Raw genomic sequence first — 25324 nt, 5'->3', positions numbered from 1 at the left:
ATGACCGAACACGAACCTCTCCGTACAACCCTCGCGTACACGAAGAGTCGGAAAACCACCAAAAGAACGACGTTTCAAGTATGTGGTCTAGACACCCCCCTCGGCATGCCTTTATACAAATTTTAAAGCATTCGAGTTATTATCTAAATATGGGGCCATATGGTTATTACTGGTACATTCTGCATCATGTACCGTGACCAAAAATAAATGTAATTCTTTCCAGAACAACTGACTAAGGCAGATTCTCACTGCAAATGTGAGATTTTTTGTGTGCTGAGCTGAAAACTTTTTTTTTTTTTCAAAGGATGAATTGGAGGCAGCTGTGTCTGCCAGGGCAAGAAGATTTACATCGACCGATGGATTTAACTACTCTGATGACTTTGATGATGATGACGACGACGATGACGATGATGAAGATGGTAAGGTTCTCACAGCACTAGGGCATTTTAAAACACATAAGAAATAAGAGCCCCCGGGACTTTTCACACTCACTCTCTCAGTCTTATAGTAATTGAAAAGACTAAGGTGTTTGGCCAAAGCCTGGACTGACAGTCTATATTTTTTATTTTTAACTCTGTATTTGAAGGCTGCCATTGTAAAGTTTAATGGACACAGTCCTATGTAATTCAGTGATGCCCAAATGATTAGAGGTGTATTCTGTTGTGATTTTATTGTGTTGTATTGTTTTGTACCACCTCTCTAAATGGCCCCTGTTTAGTGTGTCCAATGGAAACTTAGTTATGAGTATTTAGTTCACTGAATTTACACTTTTTAAAGTTTAAAGGCAAGGCTTGTGGCCTGGTAATTAGAGAGTTGTGGGTTTGACCAATGACCCATGTGCCATGTCCCATGTCCCCACCACACGACCAGCCCAAAAAAACCTGTCCATTCACTCCAAGACCGCTGCAGAGCTGTGGAGTAAACACAGAGAGAGTAAAAGACATGCTTAAACATTTAATAAAAGACATGCTTAAACATTTAATAAAAAACATGCTTAAACATTTAATAAAAGACATGCTTAAACATTTAATAAAAAACATGCTTAAACGTTTAATAAAAGACATGCTTAAACATTTAATAAAAAACATGCTTAAATGTTTAATAAAAGACATGCTTAAACATTTAATAAAAGACATGCTTAAACATTTAATAAAAAACATGCTTAAACATTTAATAAAAGACATGCTTAAACATTTAATAAAAAACATGCTTAAACATTTAATAAAAGACATGCTTAAACATTTAATAAAAGACATGCTTAAACATTTAATAAAAAACATGCTTAAACATTTAATAAAAAACATGCTTAAACATTTAATAAAAGACATGCTTAAACATTTAATAAAAGACATGCTTAAACATTTAATAAAAAACATGCTTAAACATTTAATAAAAAACATGCTTAAACATTTAATAAAAAACATGCTTAAATGTTTAATAAAAGACATGCTTAAACGTTTAATAAAAGACATGCTTAAACGTTTAATAAAAGACATGCTTAAATGTTTAATAAGAGACATGCTAAAACGTTTAATAAGAGACATGCTTAAATGTTTAATAAGAGACATGCTAAAACATTTAATAAAAGACATGCTTAAACATTTAATAAAAAACATGCTTAAAAGTTTAATAAAAGACATGCTTAAACGTTTAATAAAAGACATGCTTAAACGTTTAATAAAAGACATGCTTAAACATTTAATAAAAAACATGCTTAAATGTTTAATAAAAGACATGCTTAAACGTTTAATAAAAGACATGCTTAAACGTTTAATAAAAGACATGCTTAAATGTTTAATAAGAGACATGCTAAAACGTTTAATAAAAGACATGCTTAAATGTTTAATAAGAGACATGCTAAAACGTTTAATAAGAGACATGCTAAAACGTTTAATAAGAGACATGCTAAAACGTTTAATAAGAGACATGCTTAAACATTTAATAAAAGACATGCTTAAACGTTTAATAAGAGACATGCTTAAACATTTAATAAAAGACATGCTAAAACGTTTAATAAGAGACATGCTAAAACGTTTAATAAAAGACATGCTAAAACGTTTAATAAAAAACATGCTTAAAAGTTTAATAAAAGACATGCTAAAACGCTTAATAAAAGACATGCTTAAACGTTTAATAAAAGACATGCTTAAACATTTAATAAGAGACATGCTTAAATGTTTAATAAAAGACATGCTTAAACGTTTAATAAAAGACATGCTTAAATGTTTAATAAGAGACATGCTAAAACGTTTAATAAAAGACATGCTTAAACATTTAATAAAAGACATGCTTAAATGTTTAATAAGAGACATGCTAAAACGTTTAATAAGAGACATGCTAAAACGTTTAATAAAAGACATGCTTAAACGTTTAATAAAAGACATGCTAAAACGTTTAATAAGAGACATGCTAAAACGTTTAATAAAAGACATGCTAAAACGTTTAATAAAAAACATGCTTAAAAGTTTAATAAAAGACATGCTAAAACGCTTAATAAAAAACATGCTTAAAAGTTTAATAAAAGACATGCTAAAATGTTTAATAAAAGACATGCTTAAACATTTAATAAAAGACATGCTAAAACATTTAATAAGAGACATGCTTAAATGTTTAATAAAAGACATGCTTAAACGTTTAATAAAAGACATGCTTAAACGTCTAATAAGAGACATGCGTAAATGTTTAATAAGAGACATGCTAAAACGTTTAATAAGAGACATGCTAAAACGTTTAATAAAAAACATGCTTAAAAGTTTAATAAAAGACATGCTAAAACGCTTAATAAAAAACATGCTTAAAAGTTTAATAAAAGACATGCTAAAACGTTTAATAAAAGACATGCTTAAACGTTTAATAAAAGACATGCTAAAACATTTAATAAGAGACATGCTTAAATGTTTAATAAAAGACATGCTTAAACGTTTAATAAAAGACATGCTTAAACGTTTAATAAGAGACATGCTTAAATGTTTAATAAAAGACATGCTTAAACGTTTAATAAAAAACATGCTTAAACGTTTAATAAGAGACATGTTAAAACGTTTAATAAAAGACATGCTTAAACATTTACTAAAAGACATACTAAAACGTTTAATAAGAGACATGCTAAAACGTTTAATAAAAGACATGCTAAAACGTTTAACAAGTGACCTGCTAAAATGTTTAATTAAAGACATGCTTAAACGTTTAATAAAAGACATGCTAAAACGTTTAATAAAAGACATGCTAAAAATTTAGCCTTGCGTCTGTCTTATGTGGTTACTGTGTAAGTGGATTTGGGTAGGAGCATATGTTGAGTGAATTGCTGTAAAAGTAAGCTATGTTGGATAGATACGTTGGCTAGATGTAAACATATGAAGATGATTTACCACGGGAATGTAATCAGACATCATTGATTATTATTGAATATGATTTCTCCATACAGACATATTTAAAGAGCTCCTCAATACAAGAAAAAAGAAAATGGAATCGTTTAAATCGGGAAAGATGAAATCCAAAATCAACGACTTCCTGCTGTCTGATGATGAAGACAATGGAAATGTCAGACCAAAGAGAGTGTCGTTTCTGAAAACCAGACAGAGGAGCTCACCTGAGGCAGGTGAGCCGGTGGACTCGGGGAAAAGCGGACAAGCCGACAGTCAGGAGTCCTTCTCCTCAGACCCGCCCAGGACCGCCCACCAAAGCTCAGGAGACTCTCCAACCTCAGAGAAGGGCCGACAGGATTCGCTCAACCAATCAGAATCTGTCCCTTCCAGGACAAGCCAATCAGAATCTGCGTTTCCCAGGACAAGGTCATCTGAACCTTCTTTGCCCCTGAGCTCTCAGAACAGTCAGTGGGATTCGTCTTTGCCCCTCCCATCAGAGGGCAGTCGGCAGGGGAGTCCACAAGGCGAGCGCTGGCCCACTCCCTCGGGAGAAGGGTCGAGTGATGTTTGGGGGGAGAGAACAGATATCGATGGAGTAAGAGCGCTCCCCATCCCTCAGCCCAGGGAGAGAAGCATAAGGCCAAGATCCCCAACAGGTCAGTAGCAAAAGCCATTGCAAATGTCTCTAAGCAATCAAAATTAGGATGTGATCTCTCCCTCTCCCCCGTTTAAACGAAACTACAGGAAGTGTGACAGAATCAGAAACAAAGAGGTTCAGCTTCTTGTTTTCATCTGTTGAAACCATTTTATTTTTCCCTCTTGTAAGCCAGGGTGGAAATTGTCAGTTGTTTGTTTTGAACCTCTTTGCTCTGTTAGGGAACTATTCAGCTAGACCGCGTTGCCCACACTGTGACTTCCCCTTAGTCGCATCGCTGGGTCCTTTAAACCACCTGCCCAATGCACTGATTCAGATTTGGAATAGAGGGCTTTTAAACACCCGCCTCTCACCCACACAGCCGGTGTCACTGAAGAGCAGCCTCCGCGACCCAAACCTCGGCAGAGAGCCACGGGCGTGGTCGTCCAGCCTGAAGAAGAAGGTCAGGCAGAGAGCGCCCCCAGCAGGGCAGCCACCTCCTCTGTGTCTCTGGGCTTGTCCTTCTCCGATAAAACCACGTCACCGTCCACCACCTCGTCTGGGAAGAGAGAGCTGTGCAGCGGCGATAGCTTTCAGGTGAATCCACACACTTCCCCCGAAACCTCGTTTACCCAGTTACACGTGCCAGAGATAAGAGTAGATGTTGTCAGTTTGGGACTTTGTTTTAAACTCTGAGTGTGAGCAGGTTTCAAAATCCTGTTTGTGTGTCAGTTTTATAGAGGTCTGATGAGGATACCTGTGTTTTGGCTCTAGGCTACTGAGGAAGATGATGCTTTGACAGCAAAGCACTCTTCATCCTTAGAGAAAACACCAGAGTCTCCCAGGAGGTCCACAGACAGCACCGAGAGCCAAGGTATGAGAGACACAGAATAGAATAGAACAGAATAGAGTTACATTAGATTAGAGTAGAATAGAATAGAATTACATTAGAATAGAGTAGAATAGAATAGAACAGAATAGGGTAGAATAGAATAGAATACAGTAGAGTAGAATAAAATGCACTGTTGCATGACTGTGTAAGTTATCAGCAGCAGAGTGAGTTCCTGTCACTGTCTCAGTTGTAATTCACCAGTGTGATCAGAGCTTTATTCGTAATGAATATTGACGTCATAAATTCCAGCGTCCATTTCAGCTATGACTCAGCTCAGTCGTGTTGTAACTCCTGCCAAGAGGAGCAGAACCGTGGGGACTCGTCTCCCAGCGTTCCCATGGTAACATAATGGGGTCTTTATTTTGTCTGACAGCAGGTTTGACTGTGTCTGAGGAGAAAGTCTCGCCGGCGTCTGAGAGACCCTGTGTAAGTTTGTATTTTGAAGCAGTATTGAAATATCTCAGTCAGAGGATCTTATAATGGCAGCCTGGAGAATCTGAGATGGGGTTTTTTTTTAGTTTTGTAAAGACTATGGCAGATCAAATGTGAATCAGAATCAAACATGAAACAGGTCATTAAACAGGCCAGTGATAGACATGTTTCATGTCCTGTACTTATGCCCTGTGTGTCATACAGGTGGAATATAGACCCTGTACTTATGCCCTGTGTGTCATACTGGTGTAATATAGGCCCTGTACTTATGCCCTGTGTGTCATACAGGTGTAATATAGGCCTGTACTTATGCTCTGTGTGTCATACAGGTGGAATATAGGCCCTGTACTTATGCCCTGTGTGTCATACAGGTGGAATATAGACCCTGTACTTATGCCCTGTGTGTCATACTGGTGTAATATAGGCCCTGTACTTATGCTCTGTGTGTCATACAGGTGTAATATAGGCCTGTACTTATGCTCTGTGTGTCATACAGGTGGAATATAGGCCCTGTACTTATGCTCTGTGTGTCATACAGGTGGAATATAGGCCCTGTACTTATGCTCTGTGTGTCATACAGGTGGAATATAGGCCCTGTACTTATGCTCTGTGTGTCATACAGGTGGAATATAGGCCCTGTACTTATGCCCTGTGTGTCATACAGGTGGAATAAAGGTCCTGTACTTATGCCCTGTGTGTCATACAGGTGGAATATAGGCCCTGTACTTATGCCCTGGGTGTCATAGAGGTGTAATATAGGCCCTGTACTTATGCCCTGTGTGTCATACAGGTGGAATAAAGGTCCTGTACTTATGCCCTGTGTGTCATACAGGTGGAATATAGGCCCTGTACTTATGCCCTGTGTGTCATAGAGGTGTAATATAGGCCCTATACTTATGCCCTGTGTGTCATACAGGTGGAATATAGGCCCTGTACTTATGCTCTGTGTGTCATACAGGTGGCATCTGAGGACCAACCAGACCAGTCTGGGAGCAGGCAAAGTCATACCACAGAGAAATCTACCGACAACAGGCCAGTGGAGTTTCATATCAATATGTTTAACATATACAATCAGTCCTTTGTGATTTTAACTTTTTTTATTAATGTATGCAAATATAAAATAAACTTTCCTGTTTTATTTAATGAAGTTATGGAATAGACTAGGAATCTGGTGTCTGCTGTGAAGCATTCGGGAGACGTCCCACAGTAAAATATCACAAATCATAATATGCATAAATGTCTGTATGATTATAAACGCAGTATGACAGTGTAAGGACGAGAGCTGTGGTTAATAAAATGCCTTTTTGTCAAAGACAGTGTGGAGTAGAGATATAAATGTCTGTATGATTATAAACGCAGTATGACAGTGTAAGGACTAGAGCTGTGGTTAATAAAATGCCTTTTTGTCAAAGACAGTGTGGAGTAGAGATGGAGCAGACTGGATGTTTCTATAAAAGTACATATTACATTTAATATCATCTCAGTCCTGTGTATTTGACTGATGTTGAACTAACATTGGCTGTCTGTGACCTCAGGCCTTCCAGTTCCCATTCATCCACCTCCAGGAAGTCCAGGAGTGTGTGTTCATACACAGCTGAGTCCAGATACCTGGGCTCCCTGAAGCTTCTGGACCAGAAGGCATCTTTACGGGAGGCTGAGCCCGAAGCCGCTGATTCTGTCCGTGTGGCCGTGTACCAGGTCAGTCTGCCCCGTGTATTAGTCTCTGTGTGTCTCTGTAGGTCTCTGTGTGTCTCTGTAGGTCTCTGTGTGTCTCTGTAGGTCTCTGTGTGTCTCTGTGTATATCTGTAGGTCTCTGTGCATCTCTGTGCGTCTCTGTCTGTCTCTGTGTGTCTCTGTGCATCTCTGTATGTCTCTGTGCGTCCCTGTGTGTCACTCTGTGTTTCTGTGCATCTCTGTGTGTCTCTGTCTGTCTCTGTGTGTCTCTGTGCGTCTCTGTGTGACTGTGTGTTGTCTGTGACTGCGTCCTGTCTGTGACTGTGCCATCTGTGACTGCGTCCTGTCTGTGACTGTGTCCTGTCTGTAACGGTGTCCTGTCTGTAACGGTGTCCTGTCTGTAACGGTGTGCTGTCTGTAACGGTGTCCTGTCTGTAACGGTGTGCTGTCTGTAACGGTGTCCTGTCTGTGACTGCGTCCTGTCTGTAACGGTGTCCTGTCTGTAACGGTGTCCTGTCTGTAACGGTGTGCTGTCTGTAACGGTGTCCTGTCTGTAACGGTGTCCTGTCTGTGACTGTGTCCTGTCTGTAACGGTGTCCTGTCTGTAACGGTGTCCTGTCTGTAACGGTGTGCCGTCTGTGACTGTGCTGTCTGTGACTGTGAGCGTGTCCTGCCTGTGACTGTCTCTGTCCTGTCTGTGACTGTCTCTGATGTTTCTGTGATACTCGACAGGAGTGGCTGAAGAAGAAAGAGGAGAAACGACAAGCAGCACTGGAAGCGAAAAAAGAGGAGAAACTGAAGCAGAAGAGAAAGAAGGAGGTGAAAGGAGTTCTCACAGATCGCAGTCACGTAGAGAAATCAAACAACATTTGTTTTACATGTGTTTGCTTAATGTAGTAAAGGTTTTATATGAGTGGACATGAGGTGTGATCAGAGACGTGACAGGGAGGAGGTGTCAGAGCTGACAGACATGGATTAGGAGTGACGGTGCTGTGTCCACCCTGTTTTCAGGAGGAGCTGGCTAAGAAAGCCAGTGCCGCGGCCTCTTACGAAGCCTGGAGAGCACAGAAAGGAGAAGCGATCAGACTCAAGGTCAGACAAGGGCAAGAAAACCTGAGAAAGAAACAAAAGGAAATGGATGAAAAGGAAGAGAGAAAAGAAACAGCGAAAACTGTGAGTGAAGAAAAAAAAAAATATATATATATATATGAAAGCTAGTGAGCTGAGAGGAGAAATGTTATTCTCATTTCGCTTTCACTTTGATGGATCTCTCCTCTGGTTAATTTTGAGAAGGTTTTTGAGAAATGGAGGCAGGATCACAATGCCCTCCTTAAAGAGAAGAGAAGGAGAGAAAAGCAGACGGAGGGCAGACTGAAAGAAAAGACAGAGCAGGAGAAGGAGGAGAGAAGGAGAGACTGCTCCTCCGCTTTCTCTAAATGGTAAGAGTGACCACAGCTCTATCTGCTCACCACAGTCTCAGAAAAGTCAAAGAACTCTGTCATCCCCTGAAAGGGCTTCTTTGTTTGTTTGTTTGTTTGTTTGTTTACAAAAAATAGTCAATAAAATGCGCGTTAACCCCGTCACTGGTCTCAGGTTGAAGTATAACGAATATAAGAAAATATAGACTAAATATTGAGTATGTCCACACAAAGAGAATAAAGACAGTAGAAGACTTGAAGAGCCCAGGCCTGTGTCGTCAGCTACAGCAGGGTCCTGTTTCCAGACACTGGACTGTCACTCTCCTGTAGTCCGCAGTGACAGTGGAACAGCATGAGGAGTTGTGTCTGTGGATTGTGGTTCTGGTGGTGATGGATAATGTGAATGAATGGATAACAGGAGACATAAGGCGCTTTCGCACCGAACAGTTCTAGGGTCTAATTCGATAGGAACTACCCCCTGTGGAGCTTCCCCTAGAACTACATTCGTTCTAGGGGCTTTTTTCTGTTTGCTTTCGCACCGCCAGTAGGAACGCTGAAGTGACGTAAGCCGGCCGACGGTATAGCAGCTAAGAGCTGTTGTTTACGACTAACCAGGATAGCTGCACATTTTGAATTACAAATTTAATGACTTTTAAGACCTTTTAAATACCTCCAAAAGGAAAAAAAGAACCATTACTGCGGCAAAAGAAATCGACAAACTAGACTACAGTATACGCAATGAGTTTTATTGAATTTGAATGACAGAAATATTGATTGCACATTAGATAACCTATAACTGCCTTCTCATTAACGAAAATAAAACTGTATGACGATAGACCCAGTCCAATGGAGAAAATAATTTCCCAATGCATTTATGCATTTACCACCGCAGTAGCAGTGAATGACTTGATGGGCATAGTACTTTTCGGATGCTAGCATAGCGCTTGTGCCTGACCCTTGCTCGCGGCATCGTGTTTTTTTTTTTTCCCCCTTTTCCCCCGCCGCAGCCCTAAAATCGTAAGCTGGATAAACACATTCTTATTTTAGGTTAAAATGCGGATCACAGCCACACAAGCGGACACACAAGCACCTACCGAAGCGGAGTATACGCTACCTCTTCAATGTACAAATATACATTGGACGTTGCAAAATGGTCATTGTTTGGGGATATAAAATACCGGTAAAATAAAACATAAAAACCATGTGCCCCCTCCTACAATTCCAGACATTCTGAGACATGAATATCAAAAGCTACATGAAATACGTTCTAAGACTTTATATTTTGCACGGATCTTTAAAGATGGCGGTTGCAATCATCCACCTGCGTCTGGACCAATGGCTGTACACCTACGTCACAAGGTTCCTATTGTGCTGCAAAAGTACCTACCCTGGAGTAGGGGCTAAAAAAGCCCCTCAAAACGGCGTTCTTAGAACTAAAATCGTTCTAAGTTCCTGCGGTGCGAACACGCCAAAAAGGGGGTACTTTCTCCAACAGTTCTAAGAACTATGAAAAGTTCCTCCGGTGCGAAAGCGCCTATAGAGAAGGAAAGACACGAGACCATGTGTGAGAGTCACGGGGTTTTATCCCCTTTAACCTGCGTGTTGACTAACGCTGAATGCTGTGAGTTTCTGAGTGGAAATTCGATGAGTCGGTGAGAGTACCACAACAAGAAAACATCTGTTAGAACATTGTTATTGTAATTGGATGACTGGTAATTAAAAGTTGTATTGAAGTGAATGTAGATCACTTTAAAGAGTGAGTTCCTGTGTATGTCACTTCCCTGTTCTCAGTCCCCCTGCTTTTCATACTGCACTTTTAAAAACAAACCATCTTTCTTTTCCACCTCACTGAATACTGCCTCTCAGGAGTGAGGACAAAAAGGAGACCTTGGTGGAGAGAAGGAAGAGCGAACAGTTAAAAGAGAAGGTGAAAAGAGTTGAAGAGAAATCGGAGAAAGAGGAGAGAGAGAGATTATCTCTGGAGATGTATGCAAAGTGGCTGGTGAGTTTGACTGAAACATTTCCCACTCTGAGCACTGAATCGAATTTGTGTCGGATAATTAATGATTCTCTTTATGAAGGAATTTTTTATTTCAGCAATGATATCATTAGAAAATGTTGTGAGTGTCTGATATGTAAAATAGAAAGTAATGAGTGTGCATGGTCCTACAGATAAACACACCTGCTGTGTTTGTGATGATCCATCACACATGTATGTATATGGGCATGTGTATAAGTATATACATATGTATGTATGTATATGTGCATGTGTGTATATGTATGTGTGTGTATATATGTATGTATGCATGTATGTATGAGTGTATTTATTAATAAGAGTTTGATTTTGAAGAATGCCATGCTATTCTCTGACTTGTCTCACAGAAAAGAAAGGAATACCAGGAGAACAGAGAGAGGAAAGAGAAACAGATACGAGCCATCCTGCAGGACGAACCCCCCCCACCCTGGAGCCCCCCCAGCAAGACCGTGCCCTTTGGTAAATGAGGTGGGGGGGGGGGGTCAGGCCTGGGGAGGGAACGTCTGAATGACTGATGAAACATGACACACAGTCATCATGGAGCTCCTGGTGAAGGGGTTTCAGCACAAAACTGGGCTTTAATGGAGCAGGAAAACAGGACTTGTTTTTGTGGATGTTTACACAATGCCGTGTGAATATGCATCTGTGTCCACTGCTGCCTGTTAATGAGATATTCCCAATATTAATAACAGTGAGATATTCCCAATATTAATGACAGTGAGATATTCCCAATATTAATGACAGTGAGATATTCCCAGCATTAATGACAGTGAGATATTCCCAGCGTTAATGACAGTGAGATATTCCCAGCGTTAATGACAGTGAGATATTCCCAGCGTTAATGACAGTGAGATATTCCCAGCGTTAATGCCAATGAGATATTCCCAGCGTTAATGCCAGTGCTGATGAGTGATACTCTTGGGCTTGGACTATATTAGTTTAATGAAGCCTGTGGAGTTACTGAGACACAGCAAAGCATTGGTCTGATTTTCAGGAGTGTCTCATTTTTTACATTCATACATTTTGTCTTTGATATGTTTTGATAACTGATCATATTGATTTCACTCACACTAGCGACTGTGTATATCAGATGTCTTGTTTTTTAAATTATTGAAATGATATCATGATTTTGACACTGTGTGTGTTTGTTGCCTGCTTGTTAAGACATGAACAGAGAAAAGGAGACAGAGTGAAAGACCACTGTCTGTGTCTGGAATGCAGCCCCTAATGAGCCTTATACACACACACACTCTCTCTCTCACACACAGACACACACACACACACTCTCTCTCTCTCTCTCTCTCTCACACACACACACACACACTCTCTCTCTCTCTCACACACACACACACTCACACACACTCTCTCTCTCTCTCTCTCTCTCTCTCAAACACACAAATACAAACACACTCTCACACACACACACACACACAAACTTTCTCTCTGTCTCATGCACACACAGTGCCTCTCGGCAAGGTGTCCTGAGGAAACATCGTATGCTCCACCCTAACCAGCAGATGGCAGTATAGCGTGGCCTTACGGTTTCACTTTTTTTTTTTAATCCAGAAAATGTTATCACATCTGCCCCTCCCTAAAGTCCCCAGCCACTTAAGTCTTTATGAGCCTCCCTCTGGCTAGACAATAACAACAAAAAAAACAAAAAACAAAAACGATCCCAATTACAGAACCAAAGCGACGCTGTACAGCCCTCCCGCGGGGAAAGCTCTCGGAGACGCATGCACGTCTGTCTGACTGACAGGATGTCAATACAGGCCTGTCTATGAGATTAGAGTCACTCCAGAACCTCTCTGTCTAGGGCCGAGGAGTGGCTCTCGTGTGAAGACTCCACGCACGCCGAGGTCTCCTGCTCCTGCTCCAGCGCTGACCACGCCGGGGCTTTTGTGCGTTAGCTCTCCAGCTCAATATTTATCGACTTGTTCAGCTATTTCAGTCTGCTAACCGATTCCTCCGTCAGCTAACCATACTAGATTAGGGACGCTAATATCAATAATGCTTCTCTCGTTCCTAAAACATCTTTTGTGATAAAAAAAAAAAAAAAACATGTACCATAAAACAGTAGTCTAGTATTCAGTGCTCTGAGAGGAGAGGCCAGTGTGACAGAGAGCAGAAGATGTTTATCCTGCTGCAGAATACTACTCCACAGTCCAAATTTACCATTTCATACTATTTATACATCTGAGCAGAAGAGCTGACCACAGAAAGAGCAGAGAGCACATGGTGTCGTTAGGAAAGAGGAGCGACTGTGTGCGCTTTAGGGTGAGTCGCAAGAATTTGGAGCAGTTCTCCAGAGATCTCTTTGTATGTCTTTGGCCCAAGGTCAGTGATTTCTCACCAAATAAAAACAAGTGTTGGCTGCGTGCTAACAGACGCACGCTATTATCAAACGCAGAGACGGACAACCCTGCTCTGAGACTGCTACGCCGCCCTTCTCCGACACACGCTGCCTCTCTCTGACATAAAGCTGCCTCTCTCTGACATAAAGCTGGAGAATTGATCCTGGTGGAAAAACAGCGTTGACTGAGATCAGAGGAGATACATTGTCATACATCTTTCCCCAGCATATTACATAAGCATATATGTTAGTGAGAGTCAACCCACACACTGTGTTAACCCATGGCTACACGGCAGCACAATATATTCCAACGACATATTAAAATGCAATTCAGTACATATGCAATAACGTTTATTCTCAAAGAGCAATGCACAAAAGACATGAAAGGTTCCTCAAAACAAGAACAAATTCGTTCTTTAAAAACATTTACATTTATTTGTTATCGCTGAATCCACATAAACAACACTTCATTCTTAACAACACATTTCATAATAGCAAATACATGTCACAATTCGCTAATGACTCAATTCGTGTCTTCTTATCAATGTATAGAACAGTTCAAATACTGCTCCCTTTCAGCTGTTCACAGTGAAGAGCACAGACATTCAAATACTTACCACTATCACAGTCTCATAATGAACATGGCGTAGTTGCAGATGGAGTTAGCAACAGTTTTACTCCATACAATTATTAAACAAATATTAAAACAAACAAAACAAACCCCTAGTGTACTTTTCTCTCGATATTAAAGGAAATCCCCCGATGCTTCCTCCTCCGTCCGTCATTGTTTCTCAAACAATAAATAACATTTTATTTTGATCATCTTTGTCTAAGAGCGCATTGGTTCTCCAAACTTAAACTCTACTCACAGATCGGTATTGGCTGTGGCCAAGCTGTTAACGGCGTAGGACTTGTTGTTGAGAGCGTCCGTGTCTCTGGTCCGAACCCGCCTCATTCTCACGTTCGTGCTCCGGCTGCACTTGCACACGGCGAGGAAGGCGGTCCTGTAGTTCCTGTTCATCCAGCCGTACAGGATTGGATTGGCGAACGTGGAGCACATGGCCACGATGTGGAAGGCGGTGTAGAGCAGTTTGAAGTCTCTCATGTCCAACACGCTGTGGTCGATGTCGATGGCCAGCTGGAAGGCGTGAAACGGCAGCCAGCTCACGGTGAACACGACCACCACCGCCACCAGCATCTTCGTCGTCTTCTTCCGTCGCCGGTGTCTCTCGCTGCGGCCCGTCGGGCTGACGTGGTTCCTGAGTTTGCTCCAGATGCGGGCGTAGGCGAAGGAGATGATGGCCAGAGGCAGGCCGTACTGCAGGAAGAACATGGCCAAGCTGTAGACCGTGCTGTCCGCGTTGCTTCCCGGCCACTTCTCCGTGCAGACCTGGATGGACTGGTCGGCCGTCAGCGAGAACGTGCCGTACTCCCTGAAGATGGCGAGCGGACTGGCCAACACGGCGCTGAACACCCACGTCAGAGCGATCACGCCCATACAGACGTCTTTGGACATCTTGGTCTCCATGTGGTAGATGATGCTCCTGTAACGGTCCAGAGCGATGACGTTGAGCGTGATGGTGGAAACGTGCACGGCCAGGCCCTGGGCGTACGGCAGCATGTAGCACATGACCTGTCCGAAGCGCCACTCTCCGTGCAGAGTGTACATGAGGGTGAACGGCAAACACAGCGTGTTCACCAGCAAGTCTGCCACCGCCAGGTTTACAATGAAGAAGTTAGTGACGGTGCGTAAGGTTTTAAATTTATACACAACATATATGACCAGAGAGTTGCCTGTCATCCCTAGAAGTATTATGGCACTGTATGCTAAGATCAATATAACCTGTACGCCAACCAGCTTTGTACTGTCCTCCAGCCCAAAGAGGGCGCTCTCATCAAACTCAGGTATTGACAGGCAACAGTTGGCGGACGCCAGCAGTGAGTTAGGGCCCTGCTCTTGGGAGCTGTTGTCTGGATTTCCTAAATCCATCATCTGGATTTTCTCGACACTCTGTAAATGGAGAAGAACACAGGAGCCTCAGCAGCCAGTCACAGTTATGTGTATCATAATGATGCACAGATATTTACTGAGTAGAAGAGATTTTCACCAAACACTTTCCATCCAGAATGCATGTCAGCAGACATATGGGAAAGCAGAACAGAGCTTGTAATGTGTGAAGTGGTGTCAGTGTAAAATTTGGAAAGACCTAACCCCTGCTGGCACATTTCTGGATCTTCGTGGTAGAAACCCACAATAATGTGCAGTTCTTACTGATGCCTTACTCTGTTTACAATAACAGTTTTAATGGCTAAGCTCCTTCACCTCATATATTCAAATGACTATATCTGTCCGACGGTTAAATGTCCACATAGGCAAACTGCTATGATTTGACATTAAAAAAATAACATTCATTCTTTAAAACATTCATATGGTTGTAGTGAAGACAGTGGGAAGCTTTGAGGGAGGTTTTTGAGGTGAAAGGCAAAAATCAGCAGCTGACATTTAGATTGACTCTGCAGAGGGTCTTCACACGTGTCAGATTTGATCACGTTCCCTCTCACATTTAGACCTGAAGCCAACGTCTCTGCTTCATCTCATATCTGACGTACCAACCAGTAAGAAAGCACCGTGCACTTCCTTGTCAGTATGTTAAATCTAAAGTAAGAAATATACCTGTGTTCAAAGTGTAGTGAGATGCTCTGGGATAAAAGCTTGAATGAAACATCTGTCTATCTATCTATCTATCTATCTATCTATCTATCTATCTATCTATCTATAGGCCTACCAATGTTCAGCATGTACTAGTAATATGAGAGTTCCACCTATGATCTCGTCATTTTACATCACCTCTGATATGTCTGAGTAATTTACGTCTGTTCATGTGTACTCTTTTTTAAAAATTATATATATATATGTTACTGATTTAGCAGGCATTCCTGTTTTTAGGGTTGGAACTTAAGGTTGGAAAATGTACATGTTTTTGTTTATTTATTTAGGCCTACTCCTAAAAAAAAAAGAAAAAAGCAATTAGCTAGATAGTCGATAGCAATGCATAGGGCGAATATGATGAGCGTTTCAGTTGCAGATATATATATATATGCATAAATGAGGTGTTTCGTGTTTTAATTCCATTTCCGCGTATATACATTACAAATGTGGGACTCGAGGATACTCTACAGTCAGGGTTCGACTTACGGGAGGGGGTGGGGGGGGGGGGGGGGGGTCTGACCCCCCTAATTAAGACGTGTGCCCCCTAAAAGAGGTAAAAACAACAGTTCGGGGTGTGTAATTCGCACTCTGTCTACACTCACGTTGAACCGAACTCCTCAGATATTCGTTAAAATAAATATATTTTCATGCTCAATAAATACTTGAAACATCTTACTATGCTCATATTTTCCTTTGGCAAGAAATCACATCCGTGAAAAAAATAGAACTCTCCCAATCTCCATGTTACTTTTTCTGCTTGATTAAGTAACGTACCACTCACCTGAATCAAATGTAAATTCTTCAGTAGAAGTTGACCAGTTTGTTCAATTTTTCTTTCTTCGTTTTCACCAAACTCGGAGGAAAAACGTGCCTCAAGTGAATCTTAGAATCCATATTTAAATTCCTCTTACAAATTCATTAAAGTCGCCCAGGCTCCCGTTTCCAGCATGGTTGAGTCTGTCCCTGCGTTAGAGTGACTGTACGCTACTTTAAACAGTGGCGTTGTTCCTTAGTGACGGCTCGCTTTATCCTCCTGCGTTTTTATGCGCCACTGACATCGCGCAGCGTGCGCGCTCAGCATCGTCCTTATCGAAGACCGAGCAGAGGTTTTGCGCGAGAAGTTGTAGAGCGGAGAGGACTGACATCAATTCAAAACGTTTTTACAGGGTCTATATTCAACTTTACGAATATTAATTTATGATTCATTGGCTCACTCTTTCAAAGTCCAGAGTGGACAGAATGTGTTTTTCAGAGAACTGCAAACTGAGCCACTCAAACTTTATAGTGGTCTAGGTCACCTGATTTTGTAAAAAACTCGTCTGTCATATTTAGACTCGCAGTATTACGCAATACAACATACTCAGAATGATTGTCTTATTAAGGGGACTGCGTGGGAAGCAACGTCCCTGACATAGCTCGAGCAGTTCAAATGTATACAAGGCTGCGGCTATTCAAGCATCCTACAATGTCAGGAAATGTAATTATACAGAACACAATGGGAGTAACAGTTACACAACAGCCGTGTCGCTGATTCCTATCAGGTGGAAATGAATCTTAATTGCGCCTACAGGACACAGTTCACGTGACGTCGTAAAATCAAATTAAGGTTCGCCGGGCTCTTTACAGCTGTGCAGAAAACCGTTTTGATCATTACGCGAACACATGGTAATGCAGTCTCTACGGTGTACTAACAAATTGATTAGGAACCCATAGCATCTTCCGTAGTATTAAGTACTGTAAAATCAGTGAAACTACGGTGAACTGATTCCTGGCGAATCCTCGTACGATGCCTGTCGAAACAACAGGTGCCTATGTAACGGTAGATTATGGTCAAATTAGCCCACGGATAATTGACAGTAACAAATGATTTATTTATAAACTGTAAATGTCGTCTATGTGGGCCATGCTTGAGTGAGTAGGTGACGCTCTTAGCTTTATGGGAGACCTTGTTGGAGAAGACGATGGGAGAGGTAATTCTCCAACATTTCATTGCGGTGATGATGAGTCGGCGTCACACAACGGTTTATTAGACCGACCCTGCCGCGCTTCTGACGGATAGAAGCAGTCGCCCTCATATTCTCAATCATTTATTGATCACTAAGCTTTAACTGAGTTCCAGCGAGTCCTATGCAGCCGCTCAGCCTTACAGAAAACGAGCTCAGCGGCTTTTATAATGCGTCTGAGCGCAATCCATCATCACTCACACATCAATAATCTCAGCCATGTAGGACGGCTTTGGCATTAGCATTAAATCATGTTCTTATCAGCCGCCGTTAAATATCACAGCGTTAAGCGTGACAGGCTATTTATTCTTATTAAGATATAATTTATATGTAGCCCAGTCTGATCCTGGCTTACTGAGCTTTATTCGCTCAGAGGCTGCTTTTAATGGATAGTTTTGGAAGTCAGCTACAGGCATGTAATATAAAAGGGTTGCCGTCTTTCTCCTTTCCTTTTACACTTATCCTAAGATCTGATGAGAAACGTCTAGAAAATGCCGCGTTAAATTAGGGTTTCACGAGTATGTAACGCAGTGGAACAGATCTGTTAAAGTTCGCTGACAAAATGTGTGATGGTGGTTTTTGTAGAAACAACCATGCATTGTGCGAGGCACGTTGTATTGAATTATTGGATCAGTCACTGTTCTTAGTGCGCAGTGGTAAACTTAGTTAAATATGATGAATGTAACATAGTAAAAAACGGACAGCTTAGCAGGCTGTGTGGCTGAGTCGATTATGTTCATATGGCTTTGCGGGAAAACTGTGTCTCTCACCTGTCTGAGTCAAGTGTCACTCAGAAAGGATGTCAAAATATTCATCACAGAGATTTTATACTTTATACTATATCACAGTTCATGTGAAGAATTTATGTTGACTAGTCTGTGAAAATTAGAAAGAGTTATTATGACTCTTTTTACAACATTAGCATGGATGTATTAGAGTATCTCCTCTCCAAATAGCGGGTGGACCTAAAATGAGAGAGAACTATCTTCTTAAAGTTCATTTTGACATGCAGCTGGTACAACATTTTTTGGAGAGAATTGGTTTCTCGTGGTCAGATCCTGCTATTTTACTTGTAGCAACCAGGGAAAATGGCTCTTTAAACAAATACATTTTTTTTCTTGCAAAAAAAATTCAAGTTATTTTGTTTTCCCATCGTTGTGAGGGTTTTTTTCCCACGATGTTATATGAGATGAACTTTGGAGAGAGAGAGAGAGAGAGAGAGAGAGAGATAGAATTCCAAAATCTTACGGAAAAAAACAATTACTGCAAGGCCATGGTTGGCACACTTTTAATCTGTCATTCCCGTTGTGGGAATTGCTATTTCTGCTCTGAGTTGCACCGAGGGTGCTTTGTAAGATTGGGCACAATTATTATTGATTTTTCTGGTTTGGCCCAGACACTGAAAGGCGTGTCCTCCCTTCATGTCAGAAATTATGTCAGCCTGTAACAGAATTTAACTGCTATTTTTTGTGTCTGTAATGTTGTATAGAGAATTGGAACAGATTTCATTTACCTCTAAACATAGAATGAAAGTCCATGTAAATCTAATCCGGGACATGCAGATGAATGGGGATTGTTCGTTCGCTGGCAGAGTGAGGTTAATCTAATCACAACCTTTTAAATCTATACAACCACCACTCACAGAACAACATCCTAATTAGTGCAACATGGATATTTTTAGAAGCCCTGCACCCAATCATCAATACTAACTAACCTAACTACTGTCAGATTTCAGCTATTTTCCTTCAGAGTGGTTAAATAAAACAGACTTGGATATTTCATGCACCTTTCTTTCACTCGTATGATCACTGAAGAGTCTGGAGAGACTGGTTTGTATGCAGATTATGCTGATACTCTTACAACTAACCACAGTTCTGAACTTCAGGTCTTGCCCTCATCCGCCGGCTTTCCCCTTTGAGGATCCAGGTCTGGGTCGGAGACCGGTGTGTGATTCAAGATTCAAGAGTTTTATTGTCATGTGCACAGCAAAACAGGCAGTTACACTGTGCAATGAAATTCTTACTTTGCTAATCCTCCGTTACCAGACGAGTGTGAATATAGACAGTATATAAATAAGTAGAAAAATCTTATATGGAAGACAATATAAATAGGTAAAAGAATTTTATAAAGAAAATAAGAGACCAAAAAAACAAGAGAAAAATACAGCTGGGGTAGATCCATGAAGTGAGGTAGATCTATGAAAGTGACTTAGTATTGGAGTAATCATTAAGTTAGATCTATGAAAGTGAGGTAGATCTATGAAAGTGACTTAGTATTGGAGTAATCATTAAGTTAGATCCATGAAAGTGAGGTAGATCTATGAAAAGTGACTTAGTATTGGAGTAATCATTAAGTTACATGTGCAGTTGTTACAGTGAATGTGCAATGTCGCAGTACATGCGCAGTATGTGCAAGGGGGCAGAGAGCAGCAGTCATAAAGTCCACTGTGCAATTGCACGATGACAGTAGTGGGACAGCCGCACTAACAGCTGTGTTGTGTGTGGAGTTGAGTAGTGTGCGGAGGTGTTGTGAGCTAACTGGAGACTGGGTGTAGGGTTGGGTTGGAGGTTGGTGTCTACAGTGTTATTGTGAGTTACCTGGTCATGGGTGCAGGTCTGAGTCGGAGGGTGGTGTGTACAGAGACGGCGGTGATGGGTAGAGGTTTTTTTTGACGGACTTAGACGGGGTGCGGCTGAGGCTCATCTCAGACTTGCCGTGTGCCTGAGCTCCTCTGGGGGTAATTGTCCTGGCTGTGCAGAGGTCAGCCTGTAGGTACTGTAAATAGAAAGGAGATGCAGGGGGTTGCATTGACCCTGCAGGAGCAGCACAGAGCTTCCTCACAGATCTCAGACACCAGAGTTAGACAGAGCTGTCTTCACCTGCACCTCAAAAACAACAACAACAACAAAAAGCAGGACTCTTCATTTGAAAACTTTTCAAAACTCAGCTTCGTTATGGATTAAATAATCAGTCCCAGAGCAAAGATAAAATGCTGTGAGTGTTTGTTATCACATCTGTGAGCAGTATCGGAGTCAGTCTAATTCATGTTTGTGTATACATGGAGGGTAAAAAACACACACAGAAAAACACCATTTCAGAAAGAGCATTGTTTGATGTATGTACATGCACAGATATGCTTTAAACTCACAGCCAAAAACAACTGAAAACTAACTGTCGAAATCCATTCCCTCATTTTATTAATGCACAGTCTTGACATGAGTCATAATTACGGTGGCTCCTGTCAGGCGTAGCACAGAGATGACCTCATTCCAAGCATCTGTGGGTACCGCTTTATTCTCCCAAGATGTTCATTAATAATCGTCTGGGTGTCATCGCTCACGATATTCATGTTTGTGGAAGTTTTTCCAGGGAATAAAGTCACAGTGGGCTGTCGACAGCATCTTGTGCAGGCATCTAAAGAATTCACTTATCTGAACCAGATAATAACCTGAAGCACTGAACAGATTATTCCGTCTATGTTGTGGATTTGTTATGCGAGTCTAAAATAGCTCTTTAAAATAGTCCTGATTACACTGTTGTTTTGTTGTAATGTAGCAAACAGCGAAGATTTGGCCCTGGCTAAAAGGCTCTGTCTCTGTAATGCACTTAACTCAGTGTTACTGGATGTGGCTTTGCAGAGCCAGTCCCTAATGAGACTCCCTGCCTGGCCCACATCTGCGTGTCATCGCCGTTTGTCACAATTACCCCATCACTGCAGCGTGGCCTGAGCTTTTAATGCAACTTCATAAACTCAAACGAGCGTGCTATTCATTACACTGACTGCCGCCATGAAACTCACCATCAGCCACACGACTCTGCCACAGACCTGCAGCTGCGTCCTCTGCACATGGGCTGACAGTGGATAGTGCTGCTGCTTTTCTCAGAGCAGAAACCTGTGTGATGGGAGAAAAGCAACCAAGCTTGCAGTTAAACTGACATACAAGCAGCAATGACAGGTACTTTTTCAATAATCAGTCAGTGTGTATCATCCCTTTAACTGGCCACTGAAATCTGCAGAACAGTCATATGCACACTGCACCTATACATCATACATTACCTAAATACTATACATATACACACTGCACCTATACATCATACATTACCTATACACTATACATATACACACTGCACCTATACATCATACATCACCTATATACTATACATATACACACTGCACCTATACATCATACATTACCTATACACTATACATATACACACTGCACCTATACATCATACATTACCTATACACTATACATATATACACTGCACCTATACATCATACATTACCTATACACTATACATATACACACTGCACCTATACATCATACATTACCTATACACTATACATATATACACTGCACCTATACATCATACATTACCTATATGCTATACATATACACACTGCACCTATACATCATACACTACCTATATACTATACATATACACACTGCACCTATACATCATACATTACCTATACACTATACATATACACACTGCACCTATACATCATACATTACCTATATACTATACATATACACACTGCACCTATACATCATACATTACCTATATACTATACATATATACACTGCACCTATACACCATACATTACCAATACATCATTCATCACCTGTACACTATACATGTACACCTCTGACATATCATTTCAGACAAAAGATTATATTGGCCATGTTGTTATGCATTGGAAGTACTCATGTCCATTCTCTCAGAGTCAATAGCCATTACTATTATATATGACATAGTACACTGTTGAAAACCTAGACTGCTTTGAGTAAAGGCCAGTACATTAACCACAAAGCCACGTACACTGGCTGAAATGTGGAGAACCTGTCAGACAGGTGCTATGGCTGTGTGGGTAGTTAACCTGTGACAGACTGTGACGTTATTTCAGTTAAGAAGGTGAAATCAGAGTATATCTGTCTCAGGAGACTGTCAGAGACACGTGGGCAACTGGACGGGAATCTTGTGATCAGTTGTGTTGTTCGTGCCAATTAGTGACCGGCAGTCAAACCCCCAAAAAAAGCTTCACTCAGATCCCGGTAGACCGCTGTTCAGAAAAGCTACAAGCTTGACTGATGTTTTCAGACTGCGCATTTCAGTCAGGTGCACACACTCAGGGTTTGATGGATTAGATTAATGTCCTCAGGCTTCCTTTTTGTGGTTTCTACAAGTCATTTTTTAAAAAAATGATTAATACCGTTTGTCAAACAAGTTTAGTGAATGACTTTTCTTTCTGTTTCATCTCTTGTTATATAAACATGAGAGGTGAAGTCTTCTCCTTTTTGAAACTCTCTAAAATGCCTTCAGTGCTGTTCAGAGACACTCGTTTGGTCTTTATGACGTGTGTCTCTCTCTCTGATGTCACACTAATTGTATTGGTAGGTGTTGAAAACCCTAACGCTGATGCAGACGTCCGGTGTTGTCACATGAGATGAGTGGAGGACCACGCTGGGTCAGCAGTGTGTAACTCACTTGTTTGCTTTTGGTGTGGTGGGCTCATTAAATCCCCCTGAACAAGGTCCATTTGGAACCGCTCGGACCACAACCAGGCCTCTCCCCCATACTTGTGAGTCAGAACTCAGGGGTATACGACAGTGTGAGTGTTCAGCAGCTTTATCAGCTTCTGTGACAGTTGGAGTGTGTGATTGTTGGAGTGTGTAGCAGTTGGAGTGTGTGATTGTTGGAGTGTGTGATTGTTGGAGTGTGTGATTGTTGGAGTGTGTAACAGTTGGAGTGTGTGATTGTTGGAGTGTGTGACTGTTGGAGTGTGTGATTGTTGGAGCGTGTAACAGTTGGAGTGTGTGATTGTTGGAGTGTGTGATTGTTGGAGTGTGTGATTGTTGGAGTGTGTGACAGTTGGAGTGTGTAACAGTTGGAGTGTGTGATTGTTGGAGTGTGTGATTGTTGGAGTGTGTGACAGCTGGAGTGTGTAACAGTTGAAGTGTGTGATTGTTGAAGTGTGTGATTGTTGGAGTGTGTGATTGTTGAAGTGTGTAACAGTTGGAGCGTGTAACAGTTGAAGTGTGTGACTGTTGGAGTGTGTGATTGTTGGAGTGTGTAACAGTTGAAGTGTGTAACAGTTGGAGTGTGTAACAGTTGGAGTGTTTGATTGTTGGAGTGTGTGATTGTTGGAGTGTGTGACAGTTGGAGTGTGTGATTGTTGGAGTGTGTGATTGTTGGAGTGTGTGATTGTTGGAGCGTGTAACAGTTGAAGTGTGTGATTGTTGGAGTGTGTGATTGTTGGAGTGTGTGATTGTTGGAGTGTGTGACAGTTGGAGTGTGTGATTGTTGGAGTGTGTGACAGTTGAAGTGTGTGATTGTTGGAGTGTGTGATTGTTGGAGCGTGTAACAGTTGAAGTGTGTGATTGTTGGAGTGTGTGATTGTTGGAGCGTGTAACAGTTGAAGTGTGTGATTGTTGGAGTGTGTGATTGTTGGAGTGTGTAACAGTTGGAGTGTGTAACAGTTGAAGTGTGTGACTGTTGGAGTGTGTGATTGTTGGAGTGTGTGACAGTTGAAGTGTGTGATTGTTGGAGTGTGTGATTGTTGGAGTGTGTGATTGTTGGAGTGTGTGACAGTTGGAGTGTGTGATTGTTGGAGTGTGTGATTGTTGGAGTGTGTGATTGTTGGAGTGTGTAACAGTTGGAGTGTGTGATTGTTGGAGTGTGTGATTGTTGGAGTGTGTGATTGTTGGAGTGTGTGACAGTTGAAGTGTGTGATTGTTGGAGTGTGTGATTGTTGGAGTGTGTAACAGTTGGAGTGTGTAACAGTTGGAGTGTGTGATTGCTGGAGTGTGTGATTGTTGGAGTGTGTGACAGCTGGAGTGTGTAGCAGTTGGAGTGTGTGATTGTTGGAGTGTGTGATTGTTGGAGTGTGTGACAGTTGGAGTGTGTGATTGTTGGAGTGTGTGATTGTTGGAGTGTGTGATTGTTGGAGTGTGTGATTGTTGGAGTGTGTAACAGTTGGAGTGTATAACAGTTGGAGTGTGTGATTGTTGGAGTGTGTGATTGTTGGAGTGTGTGACAGTTGGAGTGTGTGATTGTTGGAGTGTGTGATTGTTGGAGTGTGTGATTGTTGGAGTGTGTGATTGTTGGAGCGTATTTTCTCCCTATCAGAAATTATGGGCGTGATTTAAAAGGACTTAACTAAATTAAGAACAGCATGCATGCCGGTGGCCTATACATCCAGCCTCAGTAATGCATAATTCATGGGGTTTAAAAGAGTTCGCTGTTAGTTTCATTTCAAGGCTTTGAATGTCTTTTATAGAATTCAATTAGTCTTCCATCCTGTCCTGTCTCAAAGCGTCTCTGTGTTGTCTCTCAGAGGCTTACTTAAGGAGGAGAATCACATTATTTGGCCTGAGGCCAAGACTGGGTCTCCTTGAGTGAAAAACAGCGGGGTTATGCTTGTCCTTGGCTCAACCTTTTTCCTCTTCCAGTGGAAAGAGCTCTCAGAGGCTAAATCAGCCCAGAGGATCAGACATAAAAAAAATAAGTCAGCAGACGAGAATATAGCATAACAGAACAGTCATCTTTTCTTTTACAGATTTTCAAGAAAACTTTCATTTTGCTACTTTCCTCACATGATTGGATCTTTTTTTTTTCCTTTTTTTTCTTTTCTTTTTTCCTCCTTTGGTTTCACCTGTTTCGCTCATTTAGGCTGCGAGTCGCCACTTGGCAAATACTTATGTACTCATAGGGACTGCTGGTTCACACAGTGCCACAAGAACACCACACACACACACACACACACAAACTGGTCTTTTTTGGTACATGTGAGAATGTGGACATAC

At 41.4% G+C, this 25324-nt stretch overlaps 2 protein-coding genes across 2 annotated transcripts; one reads left to right on the top strand and one right to left on the bottom strand.

The window, feature by feature from the left end:
• map9 (microtubule-associated protein 9) lies at positions 1 to 10917 on the top strand. The gene is made up of 13 exons (XM_030788250.1): positions 1 to 78; positions 305 to 419; positions 3425 to 4021; positions 4382 to 4596; positions 4774 to 4873; positions 5265 to 5317; positions 6282 to 6355; positions 6859 to 7021; positions 7730 to 7816; positions 8009 to 8170; positions 8291 to 8436; positions 10282 to 10417; positions 10798 to 10917. The coding sequence occupies exons 1-13, from the start codon at positions 1 to 3 to the stop codon at positions 10915 to 10917; spliced, it is 2046 nt and encodes a 681-aa protein (XP_030644110.1).
• Positions 10918 to 13668: 2751 nt separating this feature from the next.
• On the bottom strand, positions 13669 to 14793 carry npy2r (neuropeptide Y receptor Y2). Its single transcript, XM_030788249.1, has one exon. The coding sequence runs from the start codon at positions 14791 to 14793 to the stop codon at positions 13669 to 13671; it is 1125 nt and encodes a 374-aa protein (XP_030644109.1).
• Positions 14794 to 25324: the final 10531 nt, after the last annotated feature.

The sequence above is a fragment of the Chanos chanos genome, chromosome 11, assembly GCF_902362185.1.
Source record: "Chanos chanos chromosome 11, fChaCha1.1, whole genome shotgun sequence".
NCBI classification, from domain to species: Eukaryota; Metazoa; Chordata; class Actinopteri; order Gonorynchiformes; family Chanidae; genus Chanos; species Chanos chanos.
Note: the sequence above shows the minus strand (reverse complement) of the source record. Positions and strands in the feature narration are given on the sequence as shown.

Bases quoted from the DNA above. Each gene is read 5' to 3' on its own strand.
- npy2r (XM_030788249.1), bottom strand. From the start codon at position 14,793: ATGGATTTAGGAAATCCAGACAACAGCTCCCAAGAGCAGGGCCCTAAC.
- map9 (XM_030788250.1), top strand. From the start codon at position 1: ATGACCGAACACGAACCTCTCCGTACAACCCTCGCGTACACGAAGAGT. The intron at 79-304 runs GTATGTGGTCTA...TTTTTTTCAAAG, and splicing joins CCAAAAGAACGACGTTTCAA to GATGAATTGGAGGCAGCTGT. The intron at 8,437-10,281 runs GTAAGAGTGACC...ACTGCCTCTCAG, and splicing joins TCCTCCGCTTTCTCTAAATG to GAGTGAGGACAAAAAGGAGA.